The sequence below is a fragment of the Theropithecus gelada genome, chromosome 1 (assembly GCF_003255815.1).
Source record: "Theropithecus gelada isolate Dixy chromosome 1, Tgel_1.0, whole genome shotgun sequence".
NCBI classification, from domain to species: domain Eukaryota; kingdom Metazoa; phylum Chordata; class Mammalia; order Primates; family Cercopithecidae; genus Theropithecus; species Theropithecus gelada.
Window position 1 is genome coordinate 56,482,731 of NC_037668.1, and position 24,018 is coordinate 56,506,748.

At 40.8% G+C, this 24,018-nt stretch overlaps 1 protein-coding gene and 1 pseudogene across 6 annotated transcripts in view; one reads left to right on the forward strand and one right to left on the reverse strand.

The window, feature by feature from the left end:
• Positions 1 to 24,018, forward strand: part of EPB41 (erythrocyte membrane protein band 4.1) — a 230,952-nt gene that overhangs the window by 71,363 nt on the left and 135,571 nt on the right. For 5 of the 6 annotated variants that reach the window (XM_025364785.1, XM_025364833.1, XM_025364862.1 and 2 more), the window contains exon 2: positions 23,484 to 23,961. In XM_025364785.1, the coding sequence (XP_025220570.1) occupies positions 23,491 to 23,961 (471 nt within the window). In that variant the 5' untranslated portion in view covers positions 23,484 to 23,490. The remainder of the gene's footprint in view (positions 1 to 23,483; positions 23,962 to 24,018) is intronic. The other variant, XM_025364997.1, reaches the window with a different exon arrangement.
• LOC112611858 lies at positions 18,381 to 19,110 on the reverse strand (annotated as a pseudogene).

The following is a 24,018-nucleotide window of genomic DNA, read 5'->3' on the forward strand; positions in this document are numbered from 1 at the left end:
TGGCTCACGCCTGTAATCCCCGTACTTTGGGAGGCTGAGGCAGGCGGATCACGAGGTCAAGAGATAGAGACCATCCTGGACAACATGGTGAAACCCTATCCCTTCTAAAAATACAAAAAAAAAAAAAAAAAAAAAAAAAAAAAGCTGGGCGTGGTGGTGCGCACCTGTAGTTCCAGCTACTTGGGAGGCTGAGGCAGGAGAATCACTTGAACCTGGGAGGCGGAGGTTGCAGTGAGCCAAGATCAGGCTACTGCACTCCAGCCTGGGCAACAGAGTGAGACTCTGTCTCAAATAAATAAATAAATAAATAAATAAATAAATAAATAAATAAAATTTTCTAATGGCTTCCTGTTTTACAGAGAATAAGGTATAAATTCTTGACCATTGCAAAGGCAGGCTTTCCCTAATCTACCCTTGCCTCGTCTCTGCCCAACCTCAACTTCCATTGTTTTCTGTTGTCCTATATTTTATACTTCAGCTATAGTGAACTTTGTGCCGCTTGCCATTCAGGTGCTCATGCTTTTTCTAGATGCTTATCCAGTTGATCATGCCCTTTCCTCCTTTCTTCACCTAACTTAGTCCTACTTATCCTTTAAAGCTTAGCTCAGATTGTTTATCAAAGGTCTTTTCTCTGACTCTGTGCTGTGCTTTTTCTCTGCATATATTACTATATAATTGCTTGCTTTTGCCTGACTTTTAAAATAGACTGTGTACTCTTTGAGGTTAGAAACCACATCTTATTTTTTTTTTTTTTGCAACATTGGCTCTTATCTTGGTGCCTAGAATATGATATGTTCAATAAACATTTATGATGAATTCAGTAATTATTGCATGGGTTTTTTTTTTGAATTAGTGGATAGGTTTTTAAATATTACTGTAGTTTTGGTAAAACTTTAGTTATCATTTTCCTCAAAGGAGAAAAAAGAAAAATATTTAGTTGTTTAATTATGGGGAAAAAACCTGTTTTTGATATTCTAATTCTCATAGGCCTCCAATGAGAATTTTATTTAATTGTTTTAATGTTTTCATAGAACCTAGTAACCTAGGAAAGCATTTTATATTATATTTTTTAGAACTTTTTTGAAACTGATTTCCTGGTGGGGTTTAGTATAGGGTATTATTACTTAAGAGAATAAGGTGTAACTCTAGAGACTGTATCAAAAAGAAAGAAGGTGAATGAATCAGTTGTAGATATAGAATAAGGTAACAGGGTTTTTGAGTCTCTTGTTTGGTTCATGATCTTTTCAACACCATTGAAACACAACCTCATTTTTTTTTCAGAGCACATATAAATGAAGAATGACCTGGAGGTTAGGTGGGAATAAGTAGGACTGCCTCTCTCTGGATTCCTGGGAGCTGACCCAGAACTGCATGCCCTTAGGGATTTCAAACTCATTACCATTTGTAGTGATGCACTTCACTCTGATCTCCTTTCAGTGTTACCGTTGTTAGAGACTACACTAGAAAGGAAAATACTTGGAATAAACTTTAGCATTTTCAAGATTTTGTACTCCCACATGGGATGACTGTGTCATGTGGGAGCTTTTGGCTGGCATGCAATAATTTAGCAAATTATTATTTTGTAAGCTGGGCATGGTGGCTCCTGCCTGTAATCCCAGCACTTTGGGAGGCTGAGGCAGGTGGATCACCTGAGGTCAGGAGTTCGAAACCAGACTGGCCAACATGACGAAACCTCATCTCTACAAAAAATATAAAAATTAGCTGGGCATGGTGGCGGGAGCCTGTAATTCCAGCTACTTGGGAGGCTGAGGCAGGAGAATCACTTGAACCTGGGACCCAGAGGTTGCAGTGAGCTGAGATTATGCCATTGCATTCCAGCCCGGGCAACAAGAGTGGAACTCCGTCTCAAAAAAAAAAAAAAAAAATTATTTTGTAATTAAATTACAGTTAGCATATCTACATCCAAAGTATCTTAGTACCTTGGATATGTAAATAAGCATTTTGTATTCCTTCTTGGGTATGTCTGGATTCTGTTGATTTCTTTACCCTTCACCAGATGACTCGTTCACATGTTTTATTATGAGGAAAGTAGTTTCTGGCCTTTGGACATATTAAAATCAGTCTCTTTCTTTCTTTTGTTCATTTATTTGTTCAACTCATATTTTTTGGTGCAACATTCTAGGCAACAGGGATGAAACAATGAACAAAACAAGCACAATCCTTTGCTCCAGTGGAGTTTACATTCTAGTGGGGGTAGACAAACAATAAATCAAATTAAGTAAAAGCCGTATATTATGTCATTAAAGAGTAGTTAAGTGCTACACAGAAAAATAAAGCAGGAAAATGAAATGCAGTTGGGCCTCCAATTTTAGGCAGGGTGACCAAGGAAAGCCTCACTGGAGGTGATGTTTGAGTAAAAACCCAAAGGAAGCAGGCCTCGTGGCATCTGGGAGGTAGCCTTCCAGGCAGAAGAAACCACAGATCCTAAGGTCCTGGCAAATAGCATGCTTACCATGTTTAATAAACAACGAGGAGACCAAGGTGGCTGGAACAGGATAGGCAATTGCAAGGACTTTGGCCTTTATTCTGAATGGCAGGAAATGTCTTTGGAACGGTTTCTGGTCAGTGGAGTGATCTAACTGAAGTTTTAATAGAATCATGCTACTTTCTTTACTGAGAACTAACTTCAATTTTCAGTTCAGAATCAGGTTATAAAGATAGATTCATATGAGAACCTTTTTTTTTTTTGAGACGGAGTCTCGCTCTGTCTCCCAGGCTGGAGTGCAGTGGCGCGATCTTGGCTCACTGCAAGTTCCACCTCCCGGGTTCACACCTTTCTCCTGCCTCAGCCTTCCAAGTAGCTGGGACTACAGGCGCCCGCCACCACGCCCGGCTAATTTTTTGTATTTTTAGTAGAGACAGGGTTTCACCATGTTAGCCAGGATGGTCTTGATCTCCTGACCTTGTGATCCGCCCGCCTCGGCCTTCCAAAGTGCGGGGATTACAGGCGTGAGCCACCACGCCCAGCCCTTTTATGATTCCAGTCCTTCAGGAAAATGTGTTTGGTTCCAAATACCTCATTTGAAAGAAAGATGCTGATACTCTGGAATCTGTTTGGGAGAGAATGTTTAGAATGGTGAGGAACTGGTAAACTATTTAATATAAGGAACAGTTTAAGGATCTGGGGATATTTAACCTTTGGTAATTTTGCTTCTGACCCACTATTCTGTTTTTCTGTCAAGCTGTAGTCTGAATTTGACCTTCCTTTCTTTCTCCCCCTTACCACCTGCCATTTTCAGCAGTTTTTAATTTTTTAATTTTTAATTTTCATTTTTTGAGACAAGGTTTTACTCTGTTTCCGAGGCTGGAGTGCAGTGGCATGATCACAGCTGACTGCAACCTCCACCTCCTGGGCTTAAATGATCCTCCCGCCTCAGCCTTCTAAGTAGATGGGATTACAGACATGAGCCACTGAGCCCAGCCTTTTTTTCTTTTAAGCTCCATTCTGTAGTGGGCCTTAGCCTTTTTTTTTTTTTTTTTTTTTTTTTTTTGAGTCTTCCTCTGTCACCCAGGCTGGAGTGCAGTGGCGCGATTTAGCTCACTGCAAACACTGCCTCCCCGGTTCAAGTGATTTTCGTTCCTCAGCCTCCCGAATAGCTGGGATTACAGGCGTGCACCACCACACCTGGAAAAGTTTTGTATTTTTAGTAGGTTTTCACCATGTTGGCCAGACTATTGGCCATTATTTTTGTAGATATTCCTTTGCAAGGCTGTTTTTAAAACTTCGTTTTTGGCCGGGCATGGTGGCTCGCGCCTGTAATCCCAGCAATTTGGGAGGCTGAGGCACGCAGATCACGAGGTTAAGAGATCGAGACTATCCTGGCCAACATGGTGAAACCCTGTCTCTACTAAAAATACAAAAATTACCTGGGTGTGGTGGTGCTCCTGTAGTCCCAGCAATCTGGGAGGCTGAGGTGGGAGGATCATTTAAGCCCAGGAGGTGGCGGTTGCAGTCAGCTGTGATCATGCCACTGCAGTCCAGCCTAGTGATAGAGCGAGACTCCATCTCAAAAAAAAAACAAAAACAAAACTCCGTTTTTGTACATATGTCCTTATAATATCCTCACTCTTCATGACTGTCTTTACTCATTTCCTCATGTTTTTCTAAACATTTATGATTGCATAGAGAAAATTCCACTGCCATATTCCCAACGCTTAAAAAAGAACCTGACACTTAATATAAAACTGTGAAATGTGTTATGTTGGTGCAAAAGTAATTGCAGTTTTTGCTGTTACTTTCAATGGCAAAAGCTGCAATTATAAAACTAAATGAGGCTGGGCACAGTGGCTCACACCTATAATCCCAGCCCTTTCGGAGGCTGAGGCAGGTGGATCACCTGACACCAGGAGTTTGAGACCAGCCTGGCCAACATGGTGAGACCCCGTCTCTACTAAAAATACAAAATTTAGTTGTGAATGGTGACACGCACCTGTAATCCCAGCTACTCAGGAGGCTAAGATGCGAGAGTCGCTTGAACCCAGGAGACGGAAGTTGCAGTGAGCCGAGATCACACCACTGGACTCCAGCCTGGGGGATAAAGTGATACTCTGTCTCAAAAAAAAAAAAAAAGAAAAAAACAAAAGAAACAAAAAACAGAAACTAAATGAACTTCACTTTCTAGAATTGCTTTATCCTAACAAGTTCTATATTCTTACAGAATCTTTGGGCATGCAATCATGGCTTATTTTTATTTTTATTTTTATTTTTATTTTGAGACAGAGTCTTGCTATATCACCCAGGCTGGAGTGCAGTGGTGTGATCTCAGCTCACTGGAAGCTTCGCCTCCTGGGTTCCCACCATTCTTCTGCCTCAGCCTCCCGAGTAACTGGGATGCCCGCCACCATGCCTGGCTAATTTTTTCTGTGTATTTTTAGTAGAGACGGGTTTCACCGTGTTAGCCAGGACGGTCTCGATCTCCTGACCTCATGATCCGCCCACCTCGGCCTCCCAAAGTGCTGGGATTACAGGCGTGAGCCGCTGCGCCCAGCCTTTTTTTTTTTTTTTTTTTTTTTCAAGACAGAGTCTTGCCCTATCACCCAAGCTGTGGTGCAGTGGCACAATCTCAGCTCACTGCAACTTCCACCTCCTGGGTTCAAGCGATTCTTGTACCTCAGTCTCCCCAGTAGCTGGGATTACAGGCACCCATCACCATGCCTTGTTAATTTTTATATTTTTAATAGAGACAGGGTCTCACCATGTTGGCTAGGTTGGTCTCTACCTCCTGACCTCAAGTGATCCACCTGCCTCGGTCTTCAGAGTGTTGGGATTACAGGTGTAAGCCAACATGTCCAGCCCATGCCTTACTTTTCTTTAAATGTTTTTAGAATTTATTTGTAGTAAGCTTACATGTTTGACTGTGACCTCTTTTCTCAGTATAAAAACTGTTGAAATGAGCTGGGTGCGGTGGCTCACGCCTGTAATCCCAGCACTTTGGGAGACCTAGGCAGGTGGATCACGAGGTCAGGAGATCGTGACCATCCTGGCTAACACGGTGAAACCCCATCTCTACTAAAAATACAAAAAATTAGCCAGGCGTGGTGGCGGGCGCCTGTAGTTTCAGCTACTTGGGAGACTGAGGCAGGAGAATGGTGTGAACCTGGGAGGCGGAGCTTGCAGTGAGCCGAGATAGTGCCACTGCACTCCAGCCTAGGTGACAGAGTGAGACTCCGTCTCAAAACAAACAAACAAACAAAAAAACAAAACTGTGTGAAATTATTATTCTCTGCCAAGGTTTCTGATATGTTCACATCACCAAAAAATTATTGTTTACTGCTCAGAATTCAGTCCACCATAGTAGAGGCTTTTCTGAGAGAGAAAACTGTCATCAAGCTTAGTCAATAATTTTATTGAATACTTTCAGAAAATAGTGGATTATTTGAAATATTCAAACTGGTACTAAATCTTGTGTCTGTGTCAGTATTATATTTTCTGGTGGCCTGCAGTATATTTTTCATACTTAATAATGGTGACAGACAACTGCTGCATCTGTTCCAATTTCCAGCGTTATCTGCTAAAACAATCCATGATCCAGTTCACGTTTGTGATTCCCACTTGTATTCTTACTAGATGATATTTGATAGTTAATTTACTGTAGTTTTCTGGTTAAAGTGAAATTTACCAAAATAATCTTAGGGTATTTGAGTTTAGAAATCTTAAATATTGTTAGATTGAGTTGGCTCTAAGCAACTAAAAATAATAGAGTAAGAAAAGTTCTATACTGTTAACTAAAACCCCTTTGTAGCTAGAAATCGTCAGGCTTTGTTTATATTTATCTTGAAATTTTTAAGGCTAGTAAGTGTTTTACGTGTGGTTCTCCCTCCTTTCAGTTACATTTTCATGCTAAATTATTCCATTGTTTTATGTTTTCTGGGAGAGTTTATATGGATACAACACTTTATATAAATAACAGCATTAAAAACTTTTAATCTCAACTTGGAAAGAGAATGGTCATGGTGTGATTGATCTGAAGGTCACTTACCTTATAGCCTCAACTAGACACAATATAATGGAAACTTCAAAGTAGGCTTACGTGGTACTCGAAGAGCTAAAAGTGATTTCATAAAATCCATGCATTGAAGTTGTCCAGTAATGTGAATCATTAGTCTTACTCTTCCTTAGCATTTACTCTTTTTTTTTATGGAGATGGAGTCTTGCTGTGTCGCCCAGGCTGGAGTGCAAAAGTGCGATCTCGGCTCACTGCAACCCACACCTCCCAGGTTCAAACGATTCTCCTGCCTCAGCCTCCTGAGTAGCTGGGATTACAGGCGCATGCCACTATGCCTGGCTGATTTTTGTATTTTCAGTAGAGACAGAGTTTCAACATGTTGGCCAGGCTGGTCTCAAACTCCTGACCTCAGGTGATCTGCCCGCCTTGGCCTCCCAAAGTGCTGGAATTACAGGCATGAGCCACTGCACCCGGCCACATTTAATCTTTTTTTTTTCTTCTTCTTTTTTTTCTTTTTTTTTTTGGGACAGTCTCCCTCTGTCGCCCAGGCTGGAGAGAAGTGGCACGATCTTGGCTCACTGCAACCTCTAACTTCCAGGTTCAAGTGATTCTTCTGCCTCACCCTCCCAAGTAGCTGGGATTACAGGTGCCTGCCACCACGCCTGGCTAATTTTTGTATTTTTAGTGGAGACGGGGTTTCACCATATTGACCAGGCTGGTCTTGAATTCCTTACCTCAAGTGATCCACCTGCTTCGGCTTCTCAAAGTGCTGGGATTACAGGCGTGAGCCACTGCGCCTGGCTGCATTTACTCTTTAGACAAAATTTTAACACACTGGGCTATCTGGTTTCTGAATCAGTGTAGATTAGCCAATAACAGATTAGAAGAAGAGACATTGGAAGATGCTTGTTGGCAGGCCACTTTGACATCAGCAAAAAATGTGAGTTAACTCTTCAAATGAGCAAACAGGAAACTAATAAAGGCAGATACAAAAAATTAAAAAGCACAGTATTCAGATATCTTTCTGAAAGAGCTAATCATCCCTGTAAACTTCAGTAGCCCATGAGGACATTAGCACTGCATAGTAATTGAGGTTCATAATGATGACTATATCAATAAAGGCTCAATTATGGTCTATAGATTTAAAAAATGAAACAAGGAAGCATATGATCCATTTCATAAAGATTTCCATCTAGAATGGATCAAATAATAAACTTTGACAGTTTTTTTTCTTTTGAGACAGGGTCTCACTCTATCACCCAGTCTGGAGTGCAGCAATCACAGCTCACTATAGCCTTGACCTCCCGGGCTCAGCTGATCCTCCCACCTCAGGCTCACCACTCCATACCCACCCCTACCCTGTCCCCGTAGCTGGGACTACAGGTGCATGCTACCATGCCCAGCTAATTTTTTGTATCCTTTATAGAGATAAGGTTTCACCATGTTGTCCATACCAGACTGATCTTGAACTCCTGGGCTCAAGTGATTTGCCTGCTTAGGCTTCCCAAAGTGTGCTAGGATTACAGGCTTGAGCCACGGCACCCAGCCCACTTTGACACTTAAAAGGAATAAAACTCAATTCCGTGGAAATGATTTTTGTTTGTTTGTTTGTTTCACATCATCTTCATTGATGCTCAGTAATCATTGATCCAGTAGTGTATTTTCTGGGAGGGCCCGGGCCCAGGTGGTGTACTTTTAGACTATATTCAGACATCTTCTAAGTATATGCCTGAATTCTCTAGAGAAGTAAAGAATGCATTTTCATCTTCTTAGAAGAAGATGAGTAAGAGTCTGTTTATTTAAAAATATCTTTGAATGAGTTGATTCAGCGGTATTAGTCACCATAGAAATGACTTAAATTAAAAACCAAGTTTTTGAAAACAGCATGATCATGCTGAGTGACATTCCTGATTCACTCAGTTTGGCAAGTATTTTTTTTTTTTTTTTTTAGACAGAGTCTCGCTCTGTTGCCCAGGCTGGAGTGCAGTAGTGTGATGGTGATTCACTGCAGCCTCTAACTCCTGGGCAGGAGGAGGCAGTTCTCCCACCTCAGCTTCCCGTGTAGCTGGGACTACAGGCTCATGAAACTATGCTTGGCTAATTTTTTTTTTTTTCCTTTAGTAGGGACATGGTCTCACTATGTTGCCCAGGCTGGTCTCGAACTCCTGGGCTCAAGCAATCCTCCCACCTTGGACTCCCGAAGGGCTAGGATTACAGGTGTGAGCCACTGCAAGCCTTTATAAAGAGTAATTTAAGATCCAAATAATTTCAAGAAGATAGAGGAAGAATTCTGAAGAAACTCTTCTGTAAATTTTAAATTACCATTTTCATCCAAAGACCACATTGGTGATTATCCTATTCTAGAGGTGCTAATTAGTGTACTTAAATTGAGTTAGAAAGGAAAGATACTTTCCTGTGGTTTTGGGGGATTGATTTTTATCGGGAAAGAAGCTGTTTTTTAGCATAGTTTTGAAACCTTTGTATTTGAACATATTTTCTTTCTGTCTGAAAGAATGTCACTAGATTCTGTTCTCTGACTAGAGAAGTAAAAGGGCCTATTATCCTTCACTTTTGCTTCCCCCCCTTATTCTCCTAATCCAAATGGTAACTCTGAATCTATAATGTAGCCTTTCTCTGGTGTCCATGGGGATATTGGGGGTAGAGGAGAAATAATATACCCTTTAAAAAATAACCCATTTGTGTAACTATTCTAATGTCCCTTTTGTTTATTTTTATTTTTCAAAGACAGGGTCTTGCTCTGTCAACCAGGCTGGAGTGCAGTGGTCAGTTATACCTCACTGCAGCCTCAAATTCCTGGGCTCAAGCAATTCTCCTGCCTCAGCCTCCCAGGTAGCTATGACTATAGGCATGCAACACCATGCCCGGTTAATATTTTTATTTTTATTTTTTTAAGAAACAGGATCTTGCTATGTTGCCCAGGCTGGTTTGGAACTCCTAGTCTCAAGTGATAGTCCTGTTTTGGTCCCCCAGAGTGTTGGGATTATAGCTGTGAGCCACTGTGCCCAACCCCTTTTGTATTCTTCTTTCCTTTTTGTAAAATCTTAGCATTGAATTCAGTTAATGTAAGGACCCACTTACTAGAAGAATCCTTTCTCTGGCATCTACAACAGATGGGCATTCTGCTTGTGTGAGTATTTTTGGTGATAATAAGCTCACTATTCCCAAGCAGCTCATTTAATTATTAAGAATTTCTTCCTTTTATTTTATTTAGATGAAAACTAAGTCTTTGTAATTTCTGTGGACTAATGAATTCTACCCTTAGGAGTCACATGAAATTCAGCAGGTCTTGAAATTTGTTAGAGCAGCAATCATTTTCCTGCTTTGAATTCTCTTTTTCTAGGCGAAAGGTCCCAATATCGTTCAGTTATTTATTTTATGACATGGTTTCAAATTCCATCATTATCTTCTATCTGTAACAGATTCTTTCTCTCTAAAATAGGTTGCTGTATGTAAAATAGAATGTAAGATTTAAGATGCAGTATAAATACTGAGAACTGAGGGGCTATTACTGTCCACAATCTTCAGATAGAGAATCAAATTCAGGAGGTCGGAGACTAAGTTTGTCTTTCTTACTAGAGTAGCCCCACTACTTACTCTAGGAGTGCTCTGGTCACTATAAGTCTAGAAATGCAGATAAAGATTGTAAGCTGTTTTAGAATTTCATTTCTGTTGGGCCATGTTCAATCAAGGACTTAAGATCCTTTTTAGTGTGTGAACTATTGTCAAATTGGGTAACCTCCAAGGGCGGAGGTTAGTGAGGTAGGCAAAAGCCAAATCATTCTAGGATGTAATTTAAGTGAGAAGTGAAGAAGACTCATACAAACATAATAGCAGTAGAGAAGCTGAAAAATAGACTGGTTCTAAATATATTTTGGTAGTAGACTGTATAGAGTTAACAGATGAATTTGGTTAGGAAGGGAAATGGAGAAGGCTAAGAGAATGACAGCCCTTATGATTCTGCTTTGAGATACTGGATGATATGATTGAGCCACTTATGGGAACAGGAAAAACAGAATTAAGAATTTAATTTTGGGCATGTTTTATTGAGATACTTGCCAGATATTAATCTCTCTTCTCTATTTTATTTCAGTTTTTTTTTTTTTTTTTTTTTTTTTTTTGAGATGGAGTCTTACTCTGTCACCCAGGCTGGGGTGCCATGGTGCAATCTCGGCTCACTGCAACCTCTGCCTCTCGGGTTCAAGTGATTCTCTTGCCTAAGCCTCCCAAGTAGCTGGGATTACAGGCACCTGCCACCACGCCCAGCTAATTTTTTTTTTTTTTTTGAGACAGTTTTTTTGCTCTTGTTGCCCAGGCTGGAGTGCCATGGCATGATCTCGGCTCACTGCAACCTCTGCCTCCCAGGTTTAAGTGATTCTCCTGCCTCAGCCTCCCGAGTAGCTGGGATTACAGGCATGTGCCACCACATCCGGCTAATTTTGTATTTTTAGTAGAGACAGGATTTCTCCATGTTGGTCAGGCTGGTCTCGAACTCCTGACCTCAGGTGATCACCTGCCTCAGCCTCCCATAGTGCTGGGATTACAGGCATGAGCCACCGTGCCTGGCCAATTTTTTTTTTTTTGTATTTTTAGTAGAGATGGGGTTTCACCATGTTGGTCAGGCTGGTCTCGAACTCCTGACCTCAGGTAATCCACCTGCCTCAGGCTCCCAAAGTGCTGGAATTACAGGTGTGAGCCACTGTGCTCGGCCTTATTTTGGTTCTATTACCATTTATCAAAGTGGGCCAAAGGAGGTATATTATAAAAAAATGCCTTTAGGCTCCAATATGCAACTGCCTGCATTAATAAGAAGTGTGCTAGTGAGAATAAGCTAGAGAAACTAAGGGCAGCAGGAGTTCTTGAACCTTGGTTGCAAGGCTTTTCAAGTTTCTGTGCTCAGTATTGATTTCAGCTTCCCTAGGGATTCCTATTGTGAATATTCACGGATAACCTGAATTTACCCAGTCATTTGTTGAATTTCCCTCTGTCTCTAGCCTCTTCTGCCTCCACTTTATCTACTTCCCTACTTAAAAGCTTTCAGTGGCTCTCAGGAATCAAGTCCCAACAATTTAGCATGATATTCAAGTCGTTTTATAATGTGTCTTTGCCTGTCTCTTCCTGTTTCATTCCGTCTTCACGTACACTCTGGAAAGAGTAAAAAAAGAAATATGTACATGAGTCAGAAACTTGAGACTGGTGGAAATAGAGGTGGTCTTGGCCAGATTGAATAGCCTGTGTGTAACTTCTCAACAGATAGGGGTTTTGTTAACAGAGCAGCATCTCTGGGGTAGAAGCATCTGAAGTACTGTGTTTTACAGAGACAGATACTAGCCTGAGAATTTATAACAGAATCATCACCATGTTTAATGGTTTCATTAATGCATGACTCCAAGATCTAAAAAATCTAAAATTTTTTTTAACCACCCAGAGTTTATTTTCTGGGAAATGAGAATGTCTGCCTTGTAGAGTGGTTGTAAGGCATGTAGAATAATATGTGGCATTTAGGTACTCAATACATGCTAGCTGCTATTATTATTGTTGCTTTTGGAATCTAATTTTTTTATTTTTGAGAGATAGGGTTTCACCTTGTCACCTGTGCTGGAGTGTAGTGGTAGGATCATGACTCACTGTAGCCTTGACCTCTGGGCTCAAGTGATCCTCCTACCTCAGACTCCCAAGTAGCTGGGATTACAGGGGCATGTCATCACACTTGGCTAATTTTTTATTTTTTGCAGAGACGAGGTCTTTCTATGTTGCCTAGGCTGGTCTCAAACTCCTGGGCTCAAGCTATCCTCCTGCCTTGGCCACCCAAAGTGCTGGCATTACAGGTGTAAGCCACTGTGCCTGGCCATGGAATTTTAAACAGTAGCTCTATTCTAACCTTATCTCCCCCTACTGCCCTATTGTAGCCCTATTTCAGCTAGTCTGGAATTGTTACTAGTTTCTTTGGACTTAAAATGTTCTTAACAATACTGGTTCTCCTGCGTGGAATTCCATTTGCCTATTGCACTTCAAGTCTCTTCCTATTAACATCTATAGTCCTCCCTCAAAGCATTATTTATTTATTTTTTGAGATGGAATCTTACTCTTTTGCCCAGGCTGGAGTGCAGTGGTGCCATCTTGGCTCAGTGCAACCTCTGCCTCCTGGGTTCAAGCCATTCTCCTGCCTCAGCCTCCCAAGTAACTAGGATTATAAGTGTGCACCACCATGTGCAGCTAATTTTTGTATTTTTAGTACAGACAGAGTTTCGCCCTGTTGGTCAGGCTGGTCACAAACTCCTGACCGCAGGTCATCTGCCTGCCTTGGCATTCCAAAGTGCTGGGATTACAGGTGTGAGCCACTGTGGCTGGTGGTTTTTTTTTTTTTTTTTTTTTTCCAGTGAGCTAATTTGAAGAGTAATACCTAGAATTAAATCGTCAAACTTCATCCCTAAATGGTGATTATAAAGGAAATTTTGTTAATGCTGCCAAACTGCAATGTTTTTGTGAAGTTTTTCACTCAAGAAGCATTAATGGAGCACTGACTCAATGTTACAAAGAGACGTTAAAAAAGAAAGAAACCATTCAGTCTTTTCAGTCTGCTCAGTATGTTTTTCTTTTTTCTTTTTTTTAAGGTTTGATTTGTCTGAAATTAACAGATGCACACTTTTTTTTTTTTTGGTGACGGAGTCTTACTCTGTTGCCCAGGCTGGAGTGCAGTGGCGTGATCTCCGCTCACTGCAAGCTCCACTCCCCGGGTTCATGCCATTCTCCTGCCTCAGCCCCCGGAGTAGCTGGGACTACAGGCGCCCGCCACATGCCCGGCTAATTTTTTTTTTTTTTTTTTTTTTTGGTATTTTTAGTAGAGACGGGGTTTCACAGTGTTCGCCAGGATGGTCTCGATCTCCTGACCTCGGGATCTGCCCGCCTCGGCTTCCCAAAGTGCTGGGATTACAGGCGTGAGCCACTGTGCCCAGCTAGATGCACACTTTTAAAACAAGTGTATCTTTGATACCAGATGGGGTGTAATTCATAGGGTTTTGAGGATTAGGATTGAGATGGAATGGTAACTCATCACTTTTTCTTCAGTGTTGGGTAGATTCTTTTTTTGTTTGTTTGTTTAAATCAAAAGACCTCTTTCTGACATTAAATAAATGGATACCTCCTTTTGGATTTTATATCCGGAATGAAAATAGTGTCATTTACATAGGAAGAGCCTGTTTGTAGAGCATTTATCCTGTTTTTGCTGCCTGACTTCTTTGTATCTTTTCCTCTGTACCCATCCTACCATTTGTAACACAAAGAACTTGACTGCATGGTATTTGTCCCAAGAAGTTTATTTGAGCTTTTAGTAAGTGATCCATAGGATTTTTTTTTTTTCTTTTTGCTATTTATTTTTTGTTTAATTCATATTAACCTCAGAGCTAACTGAAAGTATCAGCAAGCTTTATCAGTTTCATTTTATATTTTCTCTCTCTCTCTCTCTTTTTTTTTCTCTTATTAATAGCATTGCTACTGATGTGTACAGGGCTGGAAAGAACATAGATGCAAACTCTCCTTAATCATTCATTTTTATGTTTTATCTTGTATAGACTGAGTTGTAGCATCTTTGCTGAATACTGCATTATTTGAATTCCTGATTGTTTTCTAGCATTTAATGTATGGTATTAGCTGAAGTTGGTTTCAGTATGTTTCAGTAGAATTCTTTTGCCTTTCTACCTATGTGCCTGTTCCTTAATTATGTTTTCATTTATTCTTATGTTCAGCTTGTTTTTTACATATGTCCCATTATGTGGCAAAATGTCTCAGTTCTGTACTCATAGATGTTATCCTCTAACTCTTCATATGTCTTAATTGGATTTGGATCATAATCCCAAAAGACACAATCCTAAACACCATAATCCGAAATGTTAAAATCCTGAATGATCAAAATCCCTGAAGCCTAAATCTCTGAAGTCTAAAATCCCTAATGTCTTCAATCCCCAAAATCACAATCACAGGATAGTTGCTTCATGTTAGGCAGAACTATTACTTTGTTGTGTTTATTTGGAAATTCAATATGGTTTAAGGAGATGCATATAGATGCCAGGTTGACAAGGGGTAGAGTTATAGACTTAGTTTTAGAGATGTCAGTTTGACTGGATTAAGGAATACCTAGAAACCTGGTAAAATATTGTTTGGGATGTGTCTGTGAGGATGTTTCCAGAGGAGATTAGTGTGTAAGTCTTGTGGATTAGGTGGGGGAGATCTGCCCTCATTTTTGGTGGGCACCATCAAATTGGCTGGGGGACCCAGAAAGAACAAATACAGAAGGCATGTGTGTCTCTGAGAGCTGGGACAGACTTTTCTTCTGCTGTGTGGGATATCAGAACTATAGGCTTCTCAGCCTTTGGACTCAAGGACTTATACCAGTAGCACCCCAGGTCTTGAGGATGAGAGTTATACCATCAATTTTTCTGGTTCTGAGGCCTTCAGTCTTGGACTGAGCTATGCCACTGGCATCCCAGAGTCTCCAGCTTGCACACAGCCTGTTGTGGAACTTCTCAGCCACCACAATCATGTGAGCCAATTCCCCTAGTAAATCCTCCATCATGTATCTATGTACGTATCCTATTGGTTCTGTCGCTCTGGAGAACCCTGACTAATAGAGATTTGGTATTAGAGAGGCTGAATGTCATTCCTTCTTACTGTATTCCTTACAACACAATGAAAGATCTGTGAAATTGTTTCCTCATAGAAAGGCTGTGATAAGTTAAGTGTATGAGGCTACTTAATGGTGAAAGATAGAAGTTTAAAAGCTAATTATTATTGCTGCTGTGAAAGCAGAATGTTGCTTAATTGCAATGGCCAAGCAATAACAAAACTTTCCAATGGACCGCATATACTTACAAAATTTGTAGACCACAACCACTCTCCAAAACAAGTGCAGTGAGTGTTTTGAACATCATACAAGAATTGAAAATGCATGCGAAAAATACAGGAAATCTCCCCTGCCAAATTATATTCAATTGTGTACGAGTACTGCCCCTTCACACATGCCCCTTCATACTTGCCTTTAAAAAACACCCTTCATTACAGAATAAAAAGAATTTGACAAGCTCGGTGACCTTCTGAACCAAAAACTCTTGTCGATATTGAGGTTCCTCCACTGTTGCAAAGCACGTTAAATGGTGAACTATTCTTGATTAGAGATTTGACTGTTGAAGAGGATAGACTTCTTATATTTACCAGTAAATCTAATATAGCAAAACTAGCACATGCTTCACTTTGGCTAATGGATGGTACTTTTGAAACTGTCCTCACTTTTTTTTTTAATCACCTGTATATAATTCATGCCCCCATTGAATCTGAAAATTCTAGAACTTATCTACTAGTTTATGTATTAGTGACTAGAAAAAGTGAAACGCCTTATAAATGTTTGTTTGAAGATTTGGTAGACTTGGCAGAAGAAAATGGATTTTGATTGAATCCCTGAATCGTAATGACAGATTTGGAATGTGGTGCAATCAAGGCTTCTAAAAGTGAATTTCAAGATGTTACAGATAAAGTTTGTTCCATTGAGCCGCAATGCATTTGGCAGAAACTTCAGATGAATGGATTGGCCACATAATACAGCAAGGATGAAAGTTTCAGTTTAAAAGTGCATTGTGGCAGGCTTACGTTATCCCAGCACTTTGGTAGGTCAAGGCCGGAAGATCACTTGAGCCTAGGAGTTCTAGACCAGCCTGGCAACATGGTGAAACCCCATCTGTCCCCAAAATACAAAAACAAATTAGCCAGACTTGGTGGTACGTGCTTGTAGTCTCAGCTACTTAGGAGGCTGAAGTAGAAGGATGGTTTGAGCTGGGGAGATGGAGGTTGCAGTGAGCTGAGAGTATGCCATCGCACTCCAGCCTGGGCCACAGAGCCAGACCGTGTCTCAAAAAAAAATAATAATAAAATAAATTTTAAAAATTTAAAAAGCACATTATAATGTCACTAGGGGAGGGTTGAGAAAAAACAATAAAAGTGCATGATAGGTGTGGTGGCTCACTCCTGTAATCCCAGCACTTTGGGAGGCTGAGGCAGGATGATCGTTTGAGCCCAGGAGTTTGAAACTAGCCTGGGCAACATGGTGAAACTCCATCTTTAAAAAAAAAATTTTTTTTTAAATTAGCTGGGCATGGTTGTGTGTACCTCTAGTTCCAGCTGCTTGGGGGGCTGAGGTGGGAGAATTGCCTGAGCCCAGGAAGTTGAGGTTGCAGTGAGCGAGATTGTGCCACTGCACTCTTGCCTAGGTGGAGTGAGAACCTGTCTCAAAAAAAGTGCGTTATTTTTATTTTTAAAGTGCATTATTTGCCTGCATTGGCATTACTTCCCAGCTGATGATATTCTAGGAGCTTTTTTTTGTTCTTTGTTTTTTGTTTTTTTTGAGATAGAGTCTCACTCTGTCACCCAGGCTGGAATGCAGTGGTGCAATCTCGGCTCACTGCAACCTTGACTGCCTGGCCTCCCAGGTAGCTGGAATTACAGACGTCCACCACCACGCCCAGCTAGTTTTTGTATTTTTAGTAAAGATGGGGTTTTACCACGTTGGCCAGGCTGGCCTCAAACTTCTCACGTCAGGTGATCTGCCCATCTCAGCCTCCCAAAGTGTTGGGATTACAGGCATGAGCCACCGCGCCTGTCCTCCAGGAGCTTTTAATAAATTAAAACTGCATCTGTCTGAAGAAACCAGTGAAGTTACTGACTGGTTCAAAAATAATTATGTGCACAGTAGGATAAGAAGACACACGATGGTGTTTCAGTTTGATCACCAGTATTGTTTTCACCAAGTTTGTGGTGTGCATATGAGTGCATGTGAAACAAATTTCTGCATGCCTAAAACAACATATAAGCATGGCACAAAAGATGGGAAAATTTAACAGGAAATGCTCATGTCCATGTATGAATCATAGAAGAATTTCTAAAAGAGCAGCACCATGTATAAAATGAATGTGAATGTATTCTCTGAGGAGAGCCATTCTCTAAAAGGAAAAAAGCAGCTGCTCATTGTGATGCAAGACTGCGAAAGTCTGCCTGCTCTTATGGACCGCCTCTGCACAATTGCCCAGAATCTATCACTGTAATATACTTTTTCATATGTTGAGTTTTCTTTTTAGTTTTTAAAAGTTTTTTCCCCACTTGTTCAAATTGCCAGCATTATTTTTTACAATTTGCTGTGCTCTGTATTTCATCTTCACATCATTTCCATTACTGGAGGTATAAATTGTATAAAGACTTTTAGAGAGTTCGAATGTGTTTTATGCATTTTTTGCATATTTGCAAATTTGACTCCACAAGGTCCATTTTCACAACATTGACTTCGTGTGTAAGCATTGTGCATGTATGTACACGTATGTTTATTGCGGCACTGTTCACAATAGCAAAGACTTGGAACCAACCCAAATGTCCATCAATGACAGACTGGGTTAAGAAAATGTGGCACGTATACACCATGGAATACTATGCAGCCATGAAAAAGGATGAGTTCATGTCCTTTGTAGGGACATGGATGCCGCTGGAAACCATCATTCTCAGCAAACTATCGCAAGAACAGAAAACCAAACACCACATGTTCTCACTCATAGGTGGGAACTGAGCAATAACACTTGGACACAGGAAGGGGAGCATCACACACAGGGCCTGTTGGTGTATGTAGGGTGGGGGAAGGGGGGAGGGATAGCATTAGGAGATATACCTAATGTAAATGATGAGTTAATGGGTGTAGCACACCAACATGGCACATGTATACATATGTAACAAACCTGCACATTGTGCACATGTACCCTAGAACTTACAGTATTAAAAAAAAAAAAAGCATTGTGCATGTATGTAAAATACTCTTTGGGTAACTGTAATATATGGTAGCAGCCCGTCATGTTTGATTTTTTTTTCTTTTTAATTTTTAATAACCAAAACAAAGCATCTAAAACCACAGCTTTTGGAAGGACCACTTTTTCTTGCCTGTCTTGTATCTCTCTTCAAACTTGACCTTGGCCTCTTGTCGGGTCCTGCGTTTATGAGCAGGATCTCTGAAGACATCCTTATTGACGACAGTTTTGTCCAAGGGGATATCCATAGAATACCTTGTGGGCATTAGGTGATTGTAATTATAAACTTTCACAAAAGACTTGATCTTTGACCTCTTGGCAGTCTTCTTCTTGCCTATGGCAGCTGTCACTTTGGGGGGGTAGCGGTCAGTTCCAGCCACCAGAGCATGGCTGTAGGGGCCATCTGAGGTGCCATCATCAGTGTTCTTCATGATGACGGCTTTGCATCCAGAGTAGCGTCCAGCCAGGACAAGCACCACCTTCTCAGGCTTCATGAACTTGCCCATTTCGGCAGCAACCACTTGGGCCTACAGCAAAAAGCCCATCATGGTTTTTGATTGATCTTAAGACTTAGGTTGTTTGTCATGGTATTTCAGATGACTGCAGTTATCTAAGCTATTTTTTATGAATACACCTTGTCTGTTCATAACTTATACCAGTATGACTGTCATTAGTTACACCCGAGTGTTTATGCTTATAAAATAATGTATGTTGTTTTTGCCTATTTTATCATGTAAAGTGGCCTATGAAGTGTTCTGTTGTGTTTTTATGTTTCTCAAATAAATCCCCCTTAAAAATGTAAATAAATATCTTTTAAATTTTTTTAAATTCCTTTTTCCAGAATTATATTTTTGGGATTTTGGTCTTTTGGGATTTCAACACTCGGGATTATGCCATTGAGGATTGTGTCTTTCGAGATTGTGATTGGCTCCTGTCCTAATCATTACTTCCTAAATGTGGCACAGATATCTTATCAATGGAGATACTCAGAACACTGAATCTGGGCGCTTGTCACAGCTGGGTAGGAAACCTGGAATCGCCATACTCTATGGTTAAAGATTACAAAGTCTGATTAAGTGCCAAAAAGAGTTCTTAAAAATGTTAGTGGTTCACTTTTCACATTTAATATGTGATTTCACGTTTAATATGTTGCATCATTTGCTTCATTAATTAACAAGCATTTGTTGAGCACTTACTGTGTCAAGTATTTCCCACTGTTCATATTCCACTTGCTAAAAGCAGCGTTTTACAGTCTTTGTTTCTTAGGCATTTTGAGGTACGTTCTCAAAGTGATTGTAATAGTGGTTTTCTGTGCTTCCTACTCAAAATGTGCTCAGTGGGCCAGCAGCATCGGCAATATCTTACTAGAATTGTAGAATCTCAGGCCCCATTCCAGACCTATTGAATCAGACCCCTCATAGTGAAGCAGGATATTTCCCTGACTTCTTCATGGAAATTGTGACAGGCGTACCTTGTTTACTCAGCCTGCCACTCTCAACTCCTCGTGGGAAGGAGCGTGTGAGTGAACAAGGCAGGAACTGGAGTGCACAAGCGCTGGAACCAGCTGGCTGCATTGGTGCTTGCAGGACTCAAGGCCATGCGGGTCCCACAGCAGTATCCAGGGGGCAGTATCTGCATCCCTCGAAGTCCCAGCGGACGTGTTACAGTGCTCTTTTAGCTCTGCCATCCGTGAACAACTTAAGTGTTAGCAGCTTGATGGGCCCTTTACCTTTCTGAGTGAGGCAGAGGTCCAGTGTGACAGCCTTTTGTATCTGTACACATAGCTCCTGTGCTCTTGTCCAGCATCCAGGAAAAATGAGGTCACAGGAATGAACTGAAGAATGGTAAATATGGGGGATTTTATTGCCAATGAAAGTGGCTCTCAGCAGGAAGGGGAGCTGAAAAGGGACCAGGGGTGGGTAGATTCTCTTGCTCTGAAGTACAGCCATCTCCAGCCGAATTCTTCTCCGAAGTTATGCCATCAAGCTATGCCTCTGAAGTCAAGCTGCTTCTCTCCAACATCCAGCCGCTTCTCCCTCCCAGCTGAGTTTTTATAGGATGGGGTGAGGTGGGGCCATGGGTGGTTTAGGAAAAGGCAACATTCCAGCAGGAAAACAGGGATATAAGTTCTCACTTTGGGCTGCAGTTTCATGCTTTTCCACTTGAGGGTGGGGTTTCGTCAGAGACCCGTCCTTTTCTGCCTAGAATTTCTCTGCCCCCTGTCTGTATCAATAGTGGTTTTAAACAAAATTTTTTTTGAAATTTTCTTTCATTATACTGGTTAAAGTTGAAACAAGAATGTAAACTCCATGATGACATAGACCTTGACTTGTGTGTCTAGCACCTAGCATCAGTCCTGTGCTAGGTGCCTGATAAGAATTTGCTGAATGAAACAATTAGTATCATGCATTTGAAGTAAATTTACTTGAATAAATTTAGAGAATGCCTTTGTAGTTTGTATTTATCAGATATATTCAGTGAAATCAATTAATTTTTAAAAAAACTTAGGTTTTGTTTTTGTTTTGTTTTGCTTTTGTTTTTGTTTGTTTGTTTCTTTTTTTGGGACAAGGTCTCGGTCTGTCACCTAGGCTGGCATGCAGTGGCATGATCATGGCTCAATGTAGCATCAGCCTCCTGGATTCAAGTGATTCTCCTGCGTCAGCTTCCCAAGTAGCTGGTACTACAGGCACACGCCACCCATGCCTGGCTAATTTTTAAATTTTTTATAAATACGATGTCTTGCTATGTTGCCCAAGCTGGTCTTGAACTCCTGAGCTCAAGTGATCCTCCTACCTCAACCTCCCAAATTGCTGGGATACAGGCGTGAGCCACCATGCCCAGCCCCAACAAACTTTTTTTTTTTTTTTTTTGAGATGGAGTCTTGCTCTGTTGCCCAGGCTGGAGTACAATGGCACGATCTTGGTGCACCACAACCTCCGCCTCCCGGGTTCAAGTGATTCTCCTGCCTTAGCTTCCTGAGTAGCTGGGATTACAGGCGCCTGCCACGATGCCCGGCTAATTTTTGTATTTTTAGTAGAGACGGGTCTTCACCATACTGACCAGGCTGGTCTCAAACTCCCGACCTCAGGTGATCCGTCCACCTTGGCCTCCCAAAGTGCTGGGATTACAGGTGTGAGCCACTGCGCTTGGCCTAAAACTTTTATTAATACCTATTATATGTCAAGTACTATTCTAGGCATTGGATATACAATGATTAAAAAAAAAAAAAGTCAAGATTCATGTCCTTACAGAACTTTTAGCTGGAGAGAGGGAAGGAAGACGTTTTAGCTAGAGAGAGGGAAGAAAGACAATAAACTGGTAAACAAATATGTTAACAAAATAATTGCAGATAATAAGAGCAGTAGTCCTGTGAGGGTATCTGGAGGCATGAAGGCGAATACTTTTAGCCAGGTTATGTGGGGAGGCCACCTAAGGCCTAAGACGGTAGTGATATGAAAGAGACCAGCCTTCAAATAGCCAGGAGAAGAGCATCGTAAGTAGAGAGAGCAGCAAGTGTGAAGGGCCTGAGGAGGGAATGAGCTAAATATAGTTTGTTCATTCATTCAGATTGTTAACATCCAGATAAAGTTACTTGATTTAGGCTGGTCCAGTGCAGTGGTGCTTACAACTAATTGATCACAACCAGTTATAGATGTCTTTGTTTCTTCTTTACTCCCACTGCTTCACTTCGCTAGCCTTAAAACATTTTTTTAATTACTTTATTTAGTACAGAGAAGATGAGAAGACAATGTAAATGCTTTGTGAGTGATGGTGAGGAAGTACTTTTAGTGATAGCAGTGAATCAAAGCAGAAGGTCATCAATAGTCAACTTCATTGCCCAGTGTTTTCAAAGTCCCCACGTGTGTTGGTTATTCTTTAGTAAAGTAGACGTGACAATGCTTGTTGGCTGTTATTGTGAAGCTTGACTGATAATACTGGGATTTTGAGATCAAGAGGCTAAAAGCCAAGATGTTGGAAATAGGTAAGGTCAGCTGCGTGCTTTTTCCTCCTCCCCTACGAGTGAATCAACACTTGCTTTCTAAGTTTTTCTTCTGTATCTTCTTTCTCTGTTGTTAGTTTCACTTCCTACTCTTAAAAATGCTGAGCTTTTATCATGGGGAGGGGGAGGGGGGAGGGATTGCATTGGGAGTTATACCTGATGTAAATGACGAGTTGATGGGTGCTGACGAGTTGATGGGTGCAGCACACCAACATGGCACAAATATACATATGTAACAAACCTGCACGTTATGCACATGTACCCTAGAACTTAAAGTATAATAATAATAATAAATAAATAAATAAGTAAAAAAAAAAAATGCTGAGCTTTCAAAATCGTATTTATCAGGAGAAAAAAGAGACTGAAAGAGCTTAAAATGGGATACCTCTGGCTGGGCGTGGTGGTTCATGCCTGTAATCCCAGCTCTTAGGGAGGCAGAGGCAGGAGGATAGCTTGAGCCCAGGAGTTTGAGACCTGCCTGGGCAATATAGCGAGACACCATTCTCCACAAAAAGGAAAAAAAAAAAGGGATACCTCTGAAAGAGGTTGTAATTTGGAATTGTAACACGAAAACCTAAGGAAATTTTTTGCAATTATTTCAACTGTATACTTGTCATTGCTGTTGTCCAGTCTTACAGCAAACTATCAGAATTTTACTTTTGCAATTTTAATAGAGAAGTCTCTGCATCCTAAGAAATGTAAAGAAAAAGAACAATGAAGACTTGGGGAACTTGTAAATTTCATTGTCTCTTGGGGTGTGGAGAATTTTGCAGGGAATAATTCCTGCAAATCCTACACCTTCAGATTGATACCTTCAAAGGACACTAAACCACGATCCTTTTTTAAGGAAGGATAAAACTGTATTTACTATATACAATTCTAGGCATTGGATTTAGTACGTGATGTATTTCACTAAGGTGGCCTCGGTGGGTACTATTTTAAGCTACTCTCTCTATGTGCATATCTTTAGTGACTCAAGGCATTAATATTTTATTCAGGATGTGTAGATAAGATATTTTTATAATTTAATGGAAAGTCTCATGTTTAATGGGTTGGAATTCTGTTTGTTGGCAATTAAATACCTAAGTATATTAATTTTTTAGGGTTTAGGGTTTTGCCAACAGTATTGCTTATAAGAGCCCCCCTTTTCTATCTTCTTTTTAATAGCAACATCATGACAACAGAGAAGAGTTTAGTGACTGAGGCCGAAAATTCACAGCACCAACAGAAGGAAGAGGGTGAGGGAGCCATAAACTCAGGCCAACAAGAACCTCAGCAGGAGGAATCTTGTCAAACAGTAGCCGAAGGAGATAATCAGTTTGAACAGAAGCTGAAAGCTTCTAATGGAGACACTCCTACACATGAAGACTTGACTAAGAACAAGGAGCGGACATCAGAAAGCAGAGGCCTTTCACGACTGTTCTCCTCGTTTCTCAAAAGGCCCAAATCTCAGGTGTCCGAGGAAGAAGGAGGCAAAGAAGTAGAGTCAGATAAAGAAAAAGGTGAAGGAGGTCAGAAAGAGATAGAATTTGGAACCAGTCTTGATGAAGAGATCATTTTAAAGGCACCGATTGCAGCTCCTGAACCTGAACTCAAAACAGACCCATCTTTGGATCTTCATTCATTAAGCAGTGCAGAAACACAGGTAAGGATGTATGGATATGGGAGGTGGGCGAAGGAAGGCAGGTTATACACTTTATTT